The 10,544-nt window shown below is 32.6% G+C and overlaps 5 protein-coding genes across 5 annotated transcripts; 3 read left to right on the top strand and 2 right to left on the bottom strand.

Annotated features, from left to right (window-relative positions):
• Window positions 1–936: 936 nt before the first annotated feature.
• On the bottom strand, window positions 937–1,437 carry AAJ76_1140009108 (pol polyprotein; the record flags this gene model as incomplete). The annotated part of the gene is made up of 1 exon (XM_024473803.1): window positions 937–1,437. One exon carries the CDS (start codon window positions 1,435–1,437, stop codon window positions 937–939), a length of 501 nt encoding a protein of 166 aa, XP_024329872.1.
• Window positions 1,438–4,860: 3,423 nt separating this feature from the next.
• Window positions 4,861–5,157, top strand: AAJ76_1140005684 (pol polyprotein; the record flags this gene model as incomplete). The annotated part of the gene is made up of 1 exon (XM_024473802.1): window positions 4,861–5,157. The coding sequence occupies one exon, from the start codon at window positions 4,861–4,863 to the stop codon at window positions 5,155–5,157; it is 297 nt and encodes a 98-aa protein (XP_024329871.1).
• Window positions 5,158–6,073: 916 nt separating this feature from the next.
• Window positions 6,074–6,496, top strand: AAJ76_1140004471 (hypothetical protein; the record flags this gene model as incomplete). The annotated part of the gene is made up of 1 exon (XM_024473801.1): window positions 6,074–6,496. The coding sequence occupies one exon, from the start codon at window positions 6,074–6,076 to the stop codon at window positions 6,494–6,496; it is 423 nt and encodes a 140-aa protein (XP_024329870.1).
• A 2,284-nt stretch (window positions 6,497–8,780) lies between these two features.
• Window positions 8,781–8,960, top strand: AAJ76_1140001764 (hypothetical protein; the record flags this gene model as incomplete). The annotated part of the gene is made up of 1 exon (XM_024473800.1): window positions 8,781–8,960. One exon carries the CDS (start codon window positions 8,781–8,783, stop codon window positions 8,958–8,960), a length of 180 nt encoding a protein of 59 aa, XP_024329869.1.
• A 385-nt stretch (window positions 8,961–9,345) lies between these two features.
• Window positions 9,346–9,624, bottom strand: AAJ76_114000921 (hypothetical protein; the record flags this gene model as incomplete). Its single annotated transcript, XM_024473804.1, has 1 exon — window positions 9,346–9,624. One exon carries the CDS (start codon window positions 9,622–9,624, stop codon window positions 9,346–9,348), a length of 279 nt encoding a protein of 92 aa, XP_024329868.1.
• Between the last annotated feature and the right edge of the window lie 920 nt (window positions 9,625–10,544).

Below are 10,544 nucleotides of genomic sequence, written 5' to 3'. Positions count from 1 at the left end.
GGTTAAAAGTTCCGCCGTAAGGGTATAAAAAATAAATATAAATTTGTTTAATTTTATCTTTGTTTTTTGTTTTTTACTAGCTTGCGCTATTCCGTTGAAAACGTAAATTTAAAATTCAAAATATCTCTTATTTTGCTTTACATAGTTGATTTTTTTTCAACTTATAATACGCTTATTTTTTCTTTAATCAAAATTTTTATTGCATATCTTTATTACATTGATACAGAAGCAGTATATCTATTTTTTACATATATATTTGTCAGACGTAAACAGTTTATTTATCTCTTCGTCTCGCATCCTCTGATAAAAACTTTGTATTTATATTTTACAATGAAACACGATGTTTCATTGTCAACCCCGATCGGAGTTAAGGTGCACGTGATTGCTTATATTATTGGTATTAACTTTTTCACATCAGATGGCCTGATACTGACGTGCATGCATAACACAACCCCCTAACTAAAGATAGACTTATCCAATTTTAAATGACTCGTGTTAACTTGTAATCTTGACGTTCTAAATTTGATTATATATGCATACGGTGGCAATCCCTCTTCAATTACAAAACCATCGTTCCACATCGAATTAAGTTTATTTGAAAGACTATTTTTGTAGACTAACATCTTATCACCAATATAATAATCATTTGGCGCCGAAACATGCCTGCTTCTACAAGACTCGTGTATTTGCTTTTAAATAGCTTCACCAGCTTCTTTAAGCTTCTCTCATTGACTCCAACCCCCTCGGGGCTATTGATATCGCTTTTCAAAACATCGGGAAGATACCCGTTTTTGAGAATAAAATGAGATGTTTTGATCGCTCTACTAAATGACATATCCACGGCATTTGTAGCACTCGTAACAGTTATTTTCCAACACAGTTTCCCAAAATTTGTCATTTTCTTAATCTTATGCCATAAGGTCTGGCTCGCTCTTTCTATGCAGCCAATTGTTTGGTGGCGCGCAGGCGAAGCGAAACCCATTGTATCCCTTTTTCTTCTGCCAACAATTCTGCTTTTCTGTTCCTAAATTCTCGCCCGCGAACTGATATTACTTTTACAGGAGTTCCATGTTTGTCTAGTATTAGATCACTGATACGCTTTAAAATCGTCCCCACCCTCTTATCTGGGATAACACGTGTTTCGATCCGTTTTGTGAAACGATCTATTCCCACAAGTAGGCACTTACTTTTATTCTTCGTCGTGATCCTTCCTATCAAATCTACTTCCCGAATCCCATTATTGGACTTTGTAGTTATATGTTTCGTATTTATCCAAGGTCCTCTTGATTTAGCACACGCCATACAAGTTATTACATAATTTTTTATGTCATTGTTCATATTTAGCCATTCATAACTAGCAATGAAAAAGAATTTGAGATACGACTTCGAACTATGGCCTGAAGCATCATGATTTTTTTTAATCAACTCTGATCTCATGCCTTCATCGGAAATTATTCTTACCTTTTTCTTTAATGGCAGCCACTGTTTTTATTCTGCTTATCCCGTCTGCGACATTAGTTTTTCCTTTGATATTCTCCACTCTGAAGGTATATTCCTGCATCTTCGATGCGTATCTAAGGACTCTAGAATTTTGATTTTTAGCTTTCTACAGATAAGCCAGTGCATTTTTATTTGTTTTCAAGAAAAATTCTTTTTCTAAGAAATAATGTCTAAAATGCTCAATACTTTTAACTTTCCCAGCAATTCCTTATCTGTTATTGAGTAATTTTGTTGTGCCCGGTCAAAGTTTTTGCTGAATGCCGCTGTCATTTGTTCTTTTCCGCTACTATCTTTTTACGCTAGAATTGCTTCTATCTCAGTATCGGAAGCATCTGTCGTTAATATAAATTATTTCAAAATTCGGCCGAGTTTTCTGAATATTTTGGGATTGGGGCTTAAATTTCTCTAAAACTTCTCTTCACATCTGAATAGTTTTCTGTTCACTTTTTAGCAGATCAAATATTGGCTTCATTATTTTAGTATACCCGGCTGTTTACTCACGACAATAATTTGTAACACCAAAAAATGCCCTTACCTTTTTAAGGTCTTCGGTTCCGGATAGTTTTTAATAGTATCTATTTTAATTGGATCTGGTTTTACGATGCCTTTTGCAAAAACAGTACCTAATATTTTAATTCCTCACAAAAAAATTGTATTTTGCCTTATTTGGAGAGATTCCGGCCGCCTGTAGCTTCCACTTTATAATTCTACGTGGTTTTTATGTTTCTCTATCGACCTAGAAAACATTATCGGGTAATCCAAACATGGAATTACGAATTTACCCCTTTCTTCAGATAAAATCTCGCCCATTACTCGTTGGACTGTTGCAGGCGGTTTGTAAGACCAAATGACATTCTGTTAAATTCGTATAAACCACAGTTAAATGGAAAAGCGGTCTTCTCTCTGTGATTTTTGTTCATTTAATTTGCCAGTAGCCCGAGGTGGCATCTAAAGTCGTATAAAGTGTCGCCCCCGCGAGTGGATCAATAATTTCAGCAATTTGGGGCGGTGGATACTTATCTTTCACCATTATTTGGTTTAATGGTCTATAGTTAATACAAATTCTCAACGTACCATTTGCTTTCGTGGCTGGGACAATTCTGCTACACTACGGACTAGAGCTCTTTTTTATAATTCCCAGTTTTAAGTTTTTCTATATTTATTCCCGTATGGCCTTTCCCAATTGTCCAAGAATCCTTCAAGTCCTCTGGAAAATTGGATTTTCACTAGTAGTAATGATTTTGCGGGTTCCCACTTTACACGCATCCATTTCCGTAGTAAAATTCGAATCAAACCTCTTTATTACTTCGTTAGCTAATTCATCATTCCGCTGCTGTAAAGCGACGATAACTCTACGTGTGGCTTTTGCACACACCCCCCGGTATTGTTTAATACACCTAATAAATAGGTTGGAATGTTCGCAAATATTTTTTTCCAGTATCATGTAGTCTGGTGTATTTGTAACAGCGTATGGCTGGCATGGATCAGTGGCATTTTTATGCTCACCGGGTATAAAAAGTTTTTTGAATGGAGTAAAATCTATTTTTTTTGAAAAAATTGAAATTAAAATTTTAATTTAATAATTGATATTATCATTTCGAATTTGTCTACTATATTATTAAATTTCCAGCTTAATTCAAGAACCGGCTAAAGATAGCTTTACTAAGCAGATTTTACCGGGGCAAAAAAAATATTTTTAGCCCTTCTTTTTAAATTTTTATTGCTGAAGATAACTTGTAAGAAGACATAAATTTAAAAAAAATTACAAACATAACTTTATTAATATTTTATTTAAAACTTTAGTGGTAATGGAGTTTCATTTCTAATAATCATATATCTAAAAAGAAATAAAGGAGCAAGTTTTTCTGTCCTGCACCTATTAGATATAGAGGCTTTTAATGAACGCCAGTTTCCTTCTATTGTGTTAGTATGAACACTTGTTTTTTGATCTCTAAAAGTTACTGAATGATTTATCATGTTGTATCTTTTAAAATGCAATCCCAAGTTAAAATAAGCTTTCCACATATCTGAGTATATTGTGGATTCAATATTAACGTGTTTAAATAATAAAGGAATAAGGTCTGCTTGTCACACTTTTTAATAAGAACGAAAATCATTTTTTTATCGGTGGTACGTTCTACCATTCCAAAACACCAAACCCTTTTACAGGCTTTCCCCTGTTATATTTATTCTTTCCTATTTTTGATTCATCGATTTCTACAACAATATTGTTTCCTCCAACTTGTTTTACGTCTTTAAGATATCGCTCATAAATATTAAAGATCTGCAGTTTATTTATTGTATTGACTATATTTTGTTTACTGCAGCCTAATATGTGCGCCATTAGACCATAAGAAGCCCCTGTGAACCATAAATTAATTATTTCAAGCAATAAAATATTGTCAAGATGTGCGTGTTCGAAAAAAGAGTTTTTCCAGATAGTAAATAACAATCTACATCTTTTCCATTTGCATCGCAAAAAAAGAGCCACCGGGCATTCTATTCGAGTGTCAGATGAACAACAAAAACTTTTTGCTTTTGTTTTAACGATTTTACTTGAAAATACAAATTTTGTATTTCTTCGTTTGTCATCATAATTCTTCTCGTTTTTAAAAAAGGGCTAAAAATATTTTTTTTTTGCCTCCTGTAAAATCTGCCCAGTAAAGCCTTTTTTAGCCAGAATCATAAAAGAGGTTTGCGAGCCACCCCTGATTGAAGAATGCATCAATGCATTGGGCGATGCTAGTTTTTTCCCTAGCTACACTTTAAATTGCTACCACCAGATTCCTATAGAAAAGGACTTAAAGGAATACACGGCATTCATGGGCCCTTTGGGTAAATTTTAGTTCAAAAAGATACCGTTCAGATAAACAAATGCGCCTTCAACATTCCAGTGTTTAATGTGTAGAACCTTTAGAACTTAAATAAATAGAAATGTGATTGTATATTTGGATGGTATCACAGTCTACTCGAAGAATAGAATATCTCACATAGATGATTTTAAAAAAAAAGTATTAAATGCACCTGAAAAAAACGGACTAAAGCTGAATATGGAAAAAGCTGTTTCTGTCAAGAGACCATTAACCTGCTGGATACACAGTAGAAAAAGGAAAGGTCTATCCGGAGAAGGATAGATTGGGTGACCTTGAGAGTGAAGTCGTGGTAAGAACCACAAAAGAACTTTAGTCAATCTTGGGATTATTCGGATACTATAGAGGATTTATAAAAAATTTTGCAGATAAAGTTTTACCCTTGCATAGAGGTGTCGACGAAAAAGCGAAAATCGATGACAGAATAAATGAAAGACTAGAAGATATTAGAAAAGAGTTGATATCCAGCCCGTGGTTAGTGATCCCAGACATGAGTCAACCCATTATAGTAGAGGCAGACGCCTTAAATTATTGTTTAGGTGGAGTCCTAAAACAAAAAAGGGAAAGTAAGGAAATAACAATCAGATGCTGTTCTAGAGATTTGAATAAGCACGAATTGAATTACTCCACGATTAAAAAGAAAACGCTGGCGATAATATTTGCAACAAAAAAGGTTAAAAATTACTTACATAAAGAGTTTATAATAAAGACAGATAACAAACTATTGGTGTGTTATATAAAGTTAAAGATCCACAGGGACGAATTGCGGGGTGGATCATGTATTTGAGTGATCTAGTATTTAAAATTGAGTATAGCAAAGGAGTTAATAACTAACAGGCGGACATATTTTCCGGATTGATCCTAAAAACAATCAAGAACAATAATGCTGTCGGAGAAGCAGACATTATACGGGAAGCCCATCATTTCATCGTACACGGGAGATCAGAAAGTACATACTTATTCCTTCAGTCACAAAATCCAGACTTAAAAATAACCAAACAAGCCTGTCTGGATACAGTAAAAAGATGCAAAATATGCTTAAAACATAAGAAAAGAAATTAATAATTTAAAATCATTCCAACAGTGCTTGCCCATCGTTCCATACGATCGAGATCGACTGCATCGGACCCCTACCAAGGTGTGGATCAGGAAAAAAGTTTATCGTTATAGCAACGGACTATATGACAAAATGGGTGGAAGCGAAAGCCATAAAACACAAGTCGGCTCATGAGATATCCAAGTTCTTGGTTAAATATGTGTTTTTCAGATTTGGACCTGGCCTGTAAAAGTCATCAGAAGTGATCGGGGACTAGAGTTTACTAACAAGTTGGTAAAGCTCACTTCGGAGCTATTTGAATGTAAATTAAAACATTCAAGTCCTTACCATCCGGAAACGAATGGATTGGTATAAAGAACCAACCAGTCAATAATGGTAAAGATGAGCAAGTATGTAGCTGAATATAAAGAAAACCGGGATAGAGTCTTGTTATATGTTTTAATGATGTATAGAATTTCATCGATTGGTAAATACAAAATTTTACTATTTGAAATGTTATATGGAAGTAAGGCTATGATGCCTAGATTTATTAAAAGATTTCCAAGCGACTTTATATTATATTTTGAAATTCCTTTAGATTATCTTGAACAAAGAAGATTAATGTTAGAAAGTGGTGAGTCAATGTCTTTAGAATTCAATCGTAGACATGGGGATAATATTGGAAAGTCAAACAATAAAAGGTTGGATCCTTGACAAGGCAGAAGAGGGAACGTTGGTTTTTATTAAAAATAGAAAACCAGAAAACAAGTTGGATAAAAAATTTATTGGTCCTTATATTGTAATTAAAAATAAGTTGAAAGAAGCTTACGAGATGCAATCAATTGAGATCGGTGTAACTCAGCAAATAAGTCGAAAAGATTTTCTAGTGTTCAAGGAAAATGAAGGTGAATCTAATATCGAATTGGTTTTAGTAAATAGACATGCCTTAAATGAAGGGGGAAGGTTGTCACCAGTGACTGTAAATGTCCAAATAATTCGCCTCAAAGTAAAACATAAGGATATGAAATTAACCCCCGAAACACAACAGGCTTCGGAGCGAAGCCAAAACTATATAAAGAACTTTTATTAAATAAATAATGTTAAATAAGAAATTTGATCCCCTTTTATCAAACCATTATCTTTGGGGGCTAATAGTAATGACAATAGGTGTGAGTAATAAACAGTGTTTCTATTTTTATTAATGTATTATTTTATTATTCTTCGTTAAATAGTTCTCTCTGTTCTATTACTATTACTCTCTCAAACAAAAGCTTATCCATATTATCTTTTACGTTTTTTGTTTCGTTTTGCATTGCAACTATATCGTTGCCTATAAATATGGCTTTGTTCTTATAGTCCAACAAAATTTCATTATTGGACAAAAAGTTACATCCCAAAGGAATATTTTCTGACATTTCGTTAAAACATAAAGGGTTTTTTTTATTTTAGTTTTACTTCTTCTATTTTCGATTCCACTTCTACTAAAACATTTGTTTCTACGGTTGTCCCGTTACCAAAAATTATTTAAACCCTCTCCGTTTTTATTAACGGCAATTTTCCTTTTTCTGCTAATTCTTTTCTTATAAAGCTTCTAGTAGCCCCATTATCGATTCTCAATTCAACTTTTCGTTTATTTATTTTTCCTAGTATCGACGTTATTGAAGGATGATATACACCTTGTTTTAATAAATAGTTTTGTTCGCTTTTTTATTTTCTTTTCTTTTGTAATTTCTTTTTATAAAAATCCTCGCCGTATGTTGGCCATTGTTCAATCGTACGATCTCCAATTCTGTTCAGTTTAAAATATCATTCTTCTTTATTTGGTATACTATCATATTCCTTATTTACGAATAGTTTTTAAAATTTTTTTTTCCTTCTTTTAACTCTTTTTCTCGTATAACAATTCTTTTTTCGAGTTTGAAAAAATATTTATAACAAGCCACTACATTGTTGTAATGCATCTTCATAACTTCACCTGACATATACACACTTTCTAGGTGTTGATAAAATGCAATTGAGAAACATTTTTCTTTTTAGTTTCATTCATTTTATTCATTATCGCAAGTATATTACTAAAAGTTCAATTTCTTCAGAGTACTCAGATATTAATTTAAAATCTGTTTAGTAAATACAATTTGATAATTTCCTATACAGGCTTTCCTCTTCTTTACAAAAAAAACTTTTAATATTAGCTATTCTTTTACTTCTTTTCACGTATTTGCTATCCAATCTTCTTTTATAGCATTATCTTAAATCAGGGAAGTTTTAAGAATAGCCAATTTTATTTTTTCTATCCATTTATTATTTAAAGCAATTTCTTCAAACTTTTAACACCAATTAATAACGTCGAGTGATTTTATATCTTCAATTATTCGTACTTCTTGTACAGGCTTGGGTCTTCTTTACAAGTTTGCCCACCTAAAATTTTTTTAATAAGGCGGAAAAATAAATAATTTAATGATTTAGTTTAAAAAAGAGCATTAAAATTACAACATAAATATCTGCCACCCCTCAATACTTTTTCCTAATATATATCTACGCTTAAATGTATATCGGGTTGGCCACTCATCAATGTTGTCTCTATGAACACCATTTTCTTTCCTCATCGTTGCTTTCATGTGGCCTCAAAATCCTTCTATATCATTGCTATGGATGCCATCAATGGCTCTAAACCCAACAGAATGATTAGAAATATTGCGTCTTAAATTTAAATTTCTTGATACGCTCGAATATTGAGGGCTGGCCATCAGTATATAATACGCTATCGTTTATTATAAACGAAGACAATGCATTTGTTAGCGATACAATAGTTCTGTCTAAAACACAAATTAAAAAAAGTTGCGCTCGTTTGCCCCGTTTAATCCTCCTCAATTTATATCGTATCTCTGGTGTCGTCAGTACTGATAGGATTCCCTAGCTTTCTCGTCAAGACAATAAACTTTTATCTACCTCAACTATTATACCCGGACCGTCAAGTAAAACAGGATTTACATCGAGATATTCTTTGTAACACACAAAAAGCAAAAATCTTTTTGTTGTAACTTCTAGTAAAACGTTCAAACCTTAAGTGTTGTTCTATGTAAGAACAAAAAAATAATCTTTTATTATTTAATATTTTATTTTTATCAGCTTTATCGGGCATCTTTGTGTCATAAATATCGTTGTTATGCTTTTGGTCGTGCTGAGCTTTTTTGTGGTTCATCTCTAAATTTGTATCCCTTCTTTATTTATTTTTTATTTAAACCAAAATTTATTAAAATTTTTGGAGGTAAATTTTTAAAAAATGTGGTGGATACCTGTCATGCCACAAACATGACAAATAATTGTTTTGGGATTTCCAAAACAAAACCGATGGTCTGAAACAGTGTTTTGGAATGAAACAATGTTTTAGAAATTATTATTTAAAGAAAAATAATTTAAAAATTATGTGTGAAGAAACTAAGAAGATTATTGAAAAGCTATCTGACTTTAGACATCGTTATATAATAAATAGTTTTATCACAAAATATTACAAGTTTGGTACTTACCCTTCGGGAAAAGACATATTCCTATAAATTTCACTCCTATAAACTGAAAAAATATACTCTGTAAACTTAGAATTATCTAAATAAAAATTGACATTTGAAACTCGAGATAACATATCCGGCGCACCACCATCTTTCCGCCCCTCCCCCCGAATAACTACGTACAAAATTTTTTAAAGTGAACGTAGTTATTCGGAGGGGGAGAAAAGATGGAGTAAAGGTAAAAAAGAATTATTTTTTAACCTTTATTATGGATCAGCTAGAAGAAAATATTTTATGTTTTAAATATAACGAAGCATTTTTTTTGGAAAATACTAAGACAATAGATTTTTTTTAAAATTTTAATTTTATATTGGTGTTTAACATAATTGGGGTTTAATAAAATAATAAATTATAACATTCCCGCTCCAGGCTGTTAGTCTCCTGCTCTCAACAGTTCTTTCGTACCCAATCCCTTTAAATAATAGTATCTTTTCTTCACGTATCTTCCATTATCTAACCCGACAATATATGAATCCTTTAGACCCACTCCTACTATAACCCCTGGGTCTAAAAATTTTCCTCGGCTATATTTATCGCATCCTTTAAGATTCTCATTCTTTGCTACTCTTATTTTTTGATTCTTTACAGATTTCTCTCTAGACCACTTCTTAAATCTACTTGCATAACTTCCTTCCGGGTTATTCTCTATCATAACAGTTCCCGTTTTATCTTTAACTGCCTCTATTGGCGTACATGTAATACCCACATGGTAACTACAATTATATTTTTCAATGGCTTCATAAACTTTCTCAGCAAATAGACCCTTTTTACTCTTTAAATATCTTCTCTTAACGTTCTTATAATTCTTTCTATCCTTCCATTGTTCTTATGTGACTCTATGCCTACTTTTGATGATTTATATTTAGTTGTCTGCATAGTTCTCTCATCTCCACATTACAAAATTCTAGTCCGTTATCAATTACAATCTCCTCTGGTTTCTTTCCTTGCGTGCATAATTCTCTTAAAATTCAAGCTATTCCGACAGCTTGTTTATTATCTAATACTTTACCCCACAACCTTCTCGTGAAATAATCCACCGCAACAACTACCGCTTTCTTTTCATTCTAAACTCAATCATATACATGCCAATTTTTTCTAAATATCTCGTAGTACTTATAAATTCACTACCTCTACCTGTCTTTCTATTGTATTTTTGACAAGTTTCACATCTTTTAATAACTTCATAAATCTGGTCCTTAATTTCCGACCAATAGTATCTTTTTCTAGGCTCGTAATACACCGTTTTTCTACATCTGTGGCTCAAGTTCACATGACAATCATATATTAATTTTTCCCCCTCCTCACCCGGAGACATCTCATCTTCTCTTCCTTTATCAAATACCCAAAACTTTTTTCCGTTCACTTCTTTGACTTGTTTGTTTCTCCTTCCTGGCGTTTATCATCTTCTTTTTCTTTTCTACGGCCTCTGTCGTATAAATTCTACTTAAACAGTCAGCAACAATCAGTTCTTCCGGCCTCATATAGCTAATCTCGAAACCAAACTCCTGTATCTTTTCCGCCCATCTATTTACTCTTGCATTGTTAAAATCCGGTTTATTTCTAATCTCTGCT

This window comes from Vairimorpha ceranae, assembly GCF_000988165.1.
Source record: "Vairimorpha ceranae strain PA08 1199 chromosome Unknown NODE_114, whole genome shotgun sequence".
Classification (NCBI taxonomy): domain Eukaryota; kingdom Fungi; phylum Microsporidia; family Nosematidae; genus Vairimorpha; species Vairimorpha ceranae.
Note: the sequence above shows the minus strand (reverse complement) of the source record. Positions and strands in the feature narration are given on the sequence as shown.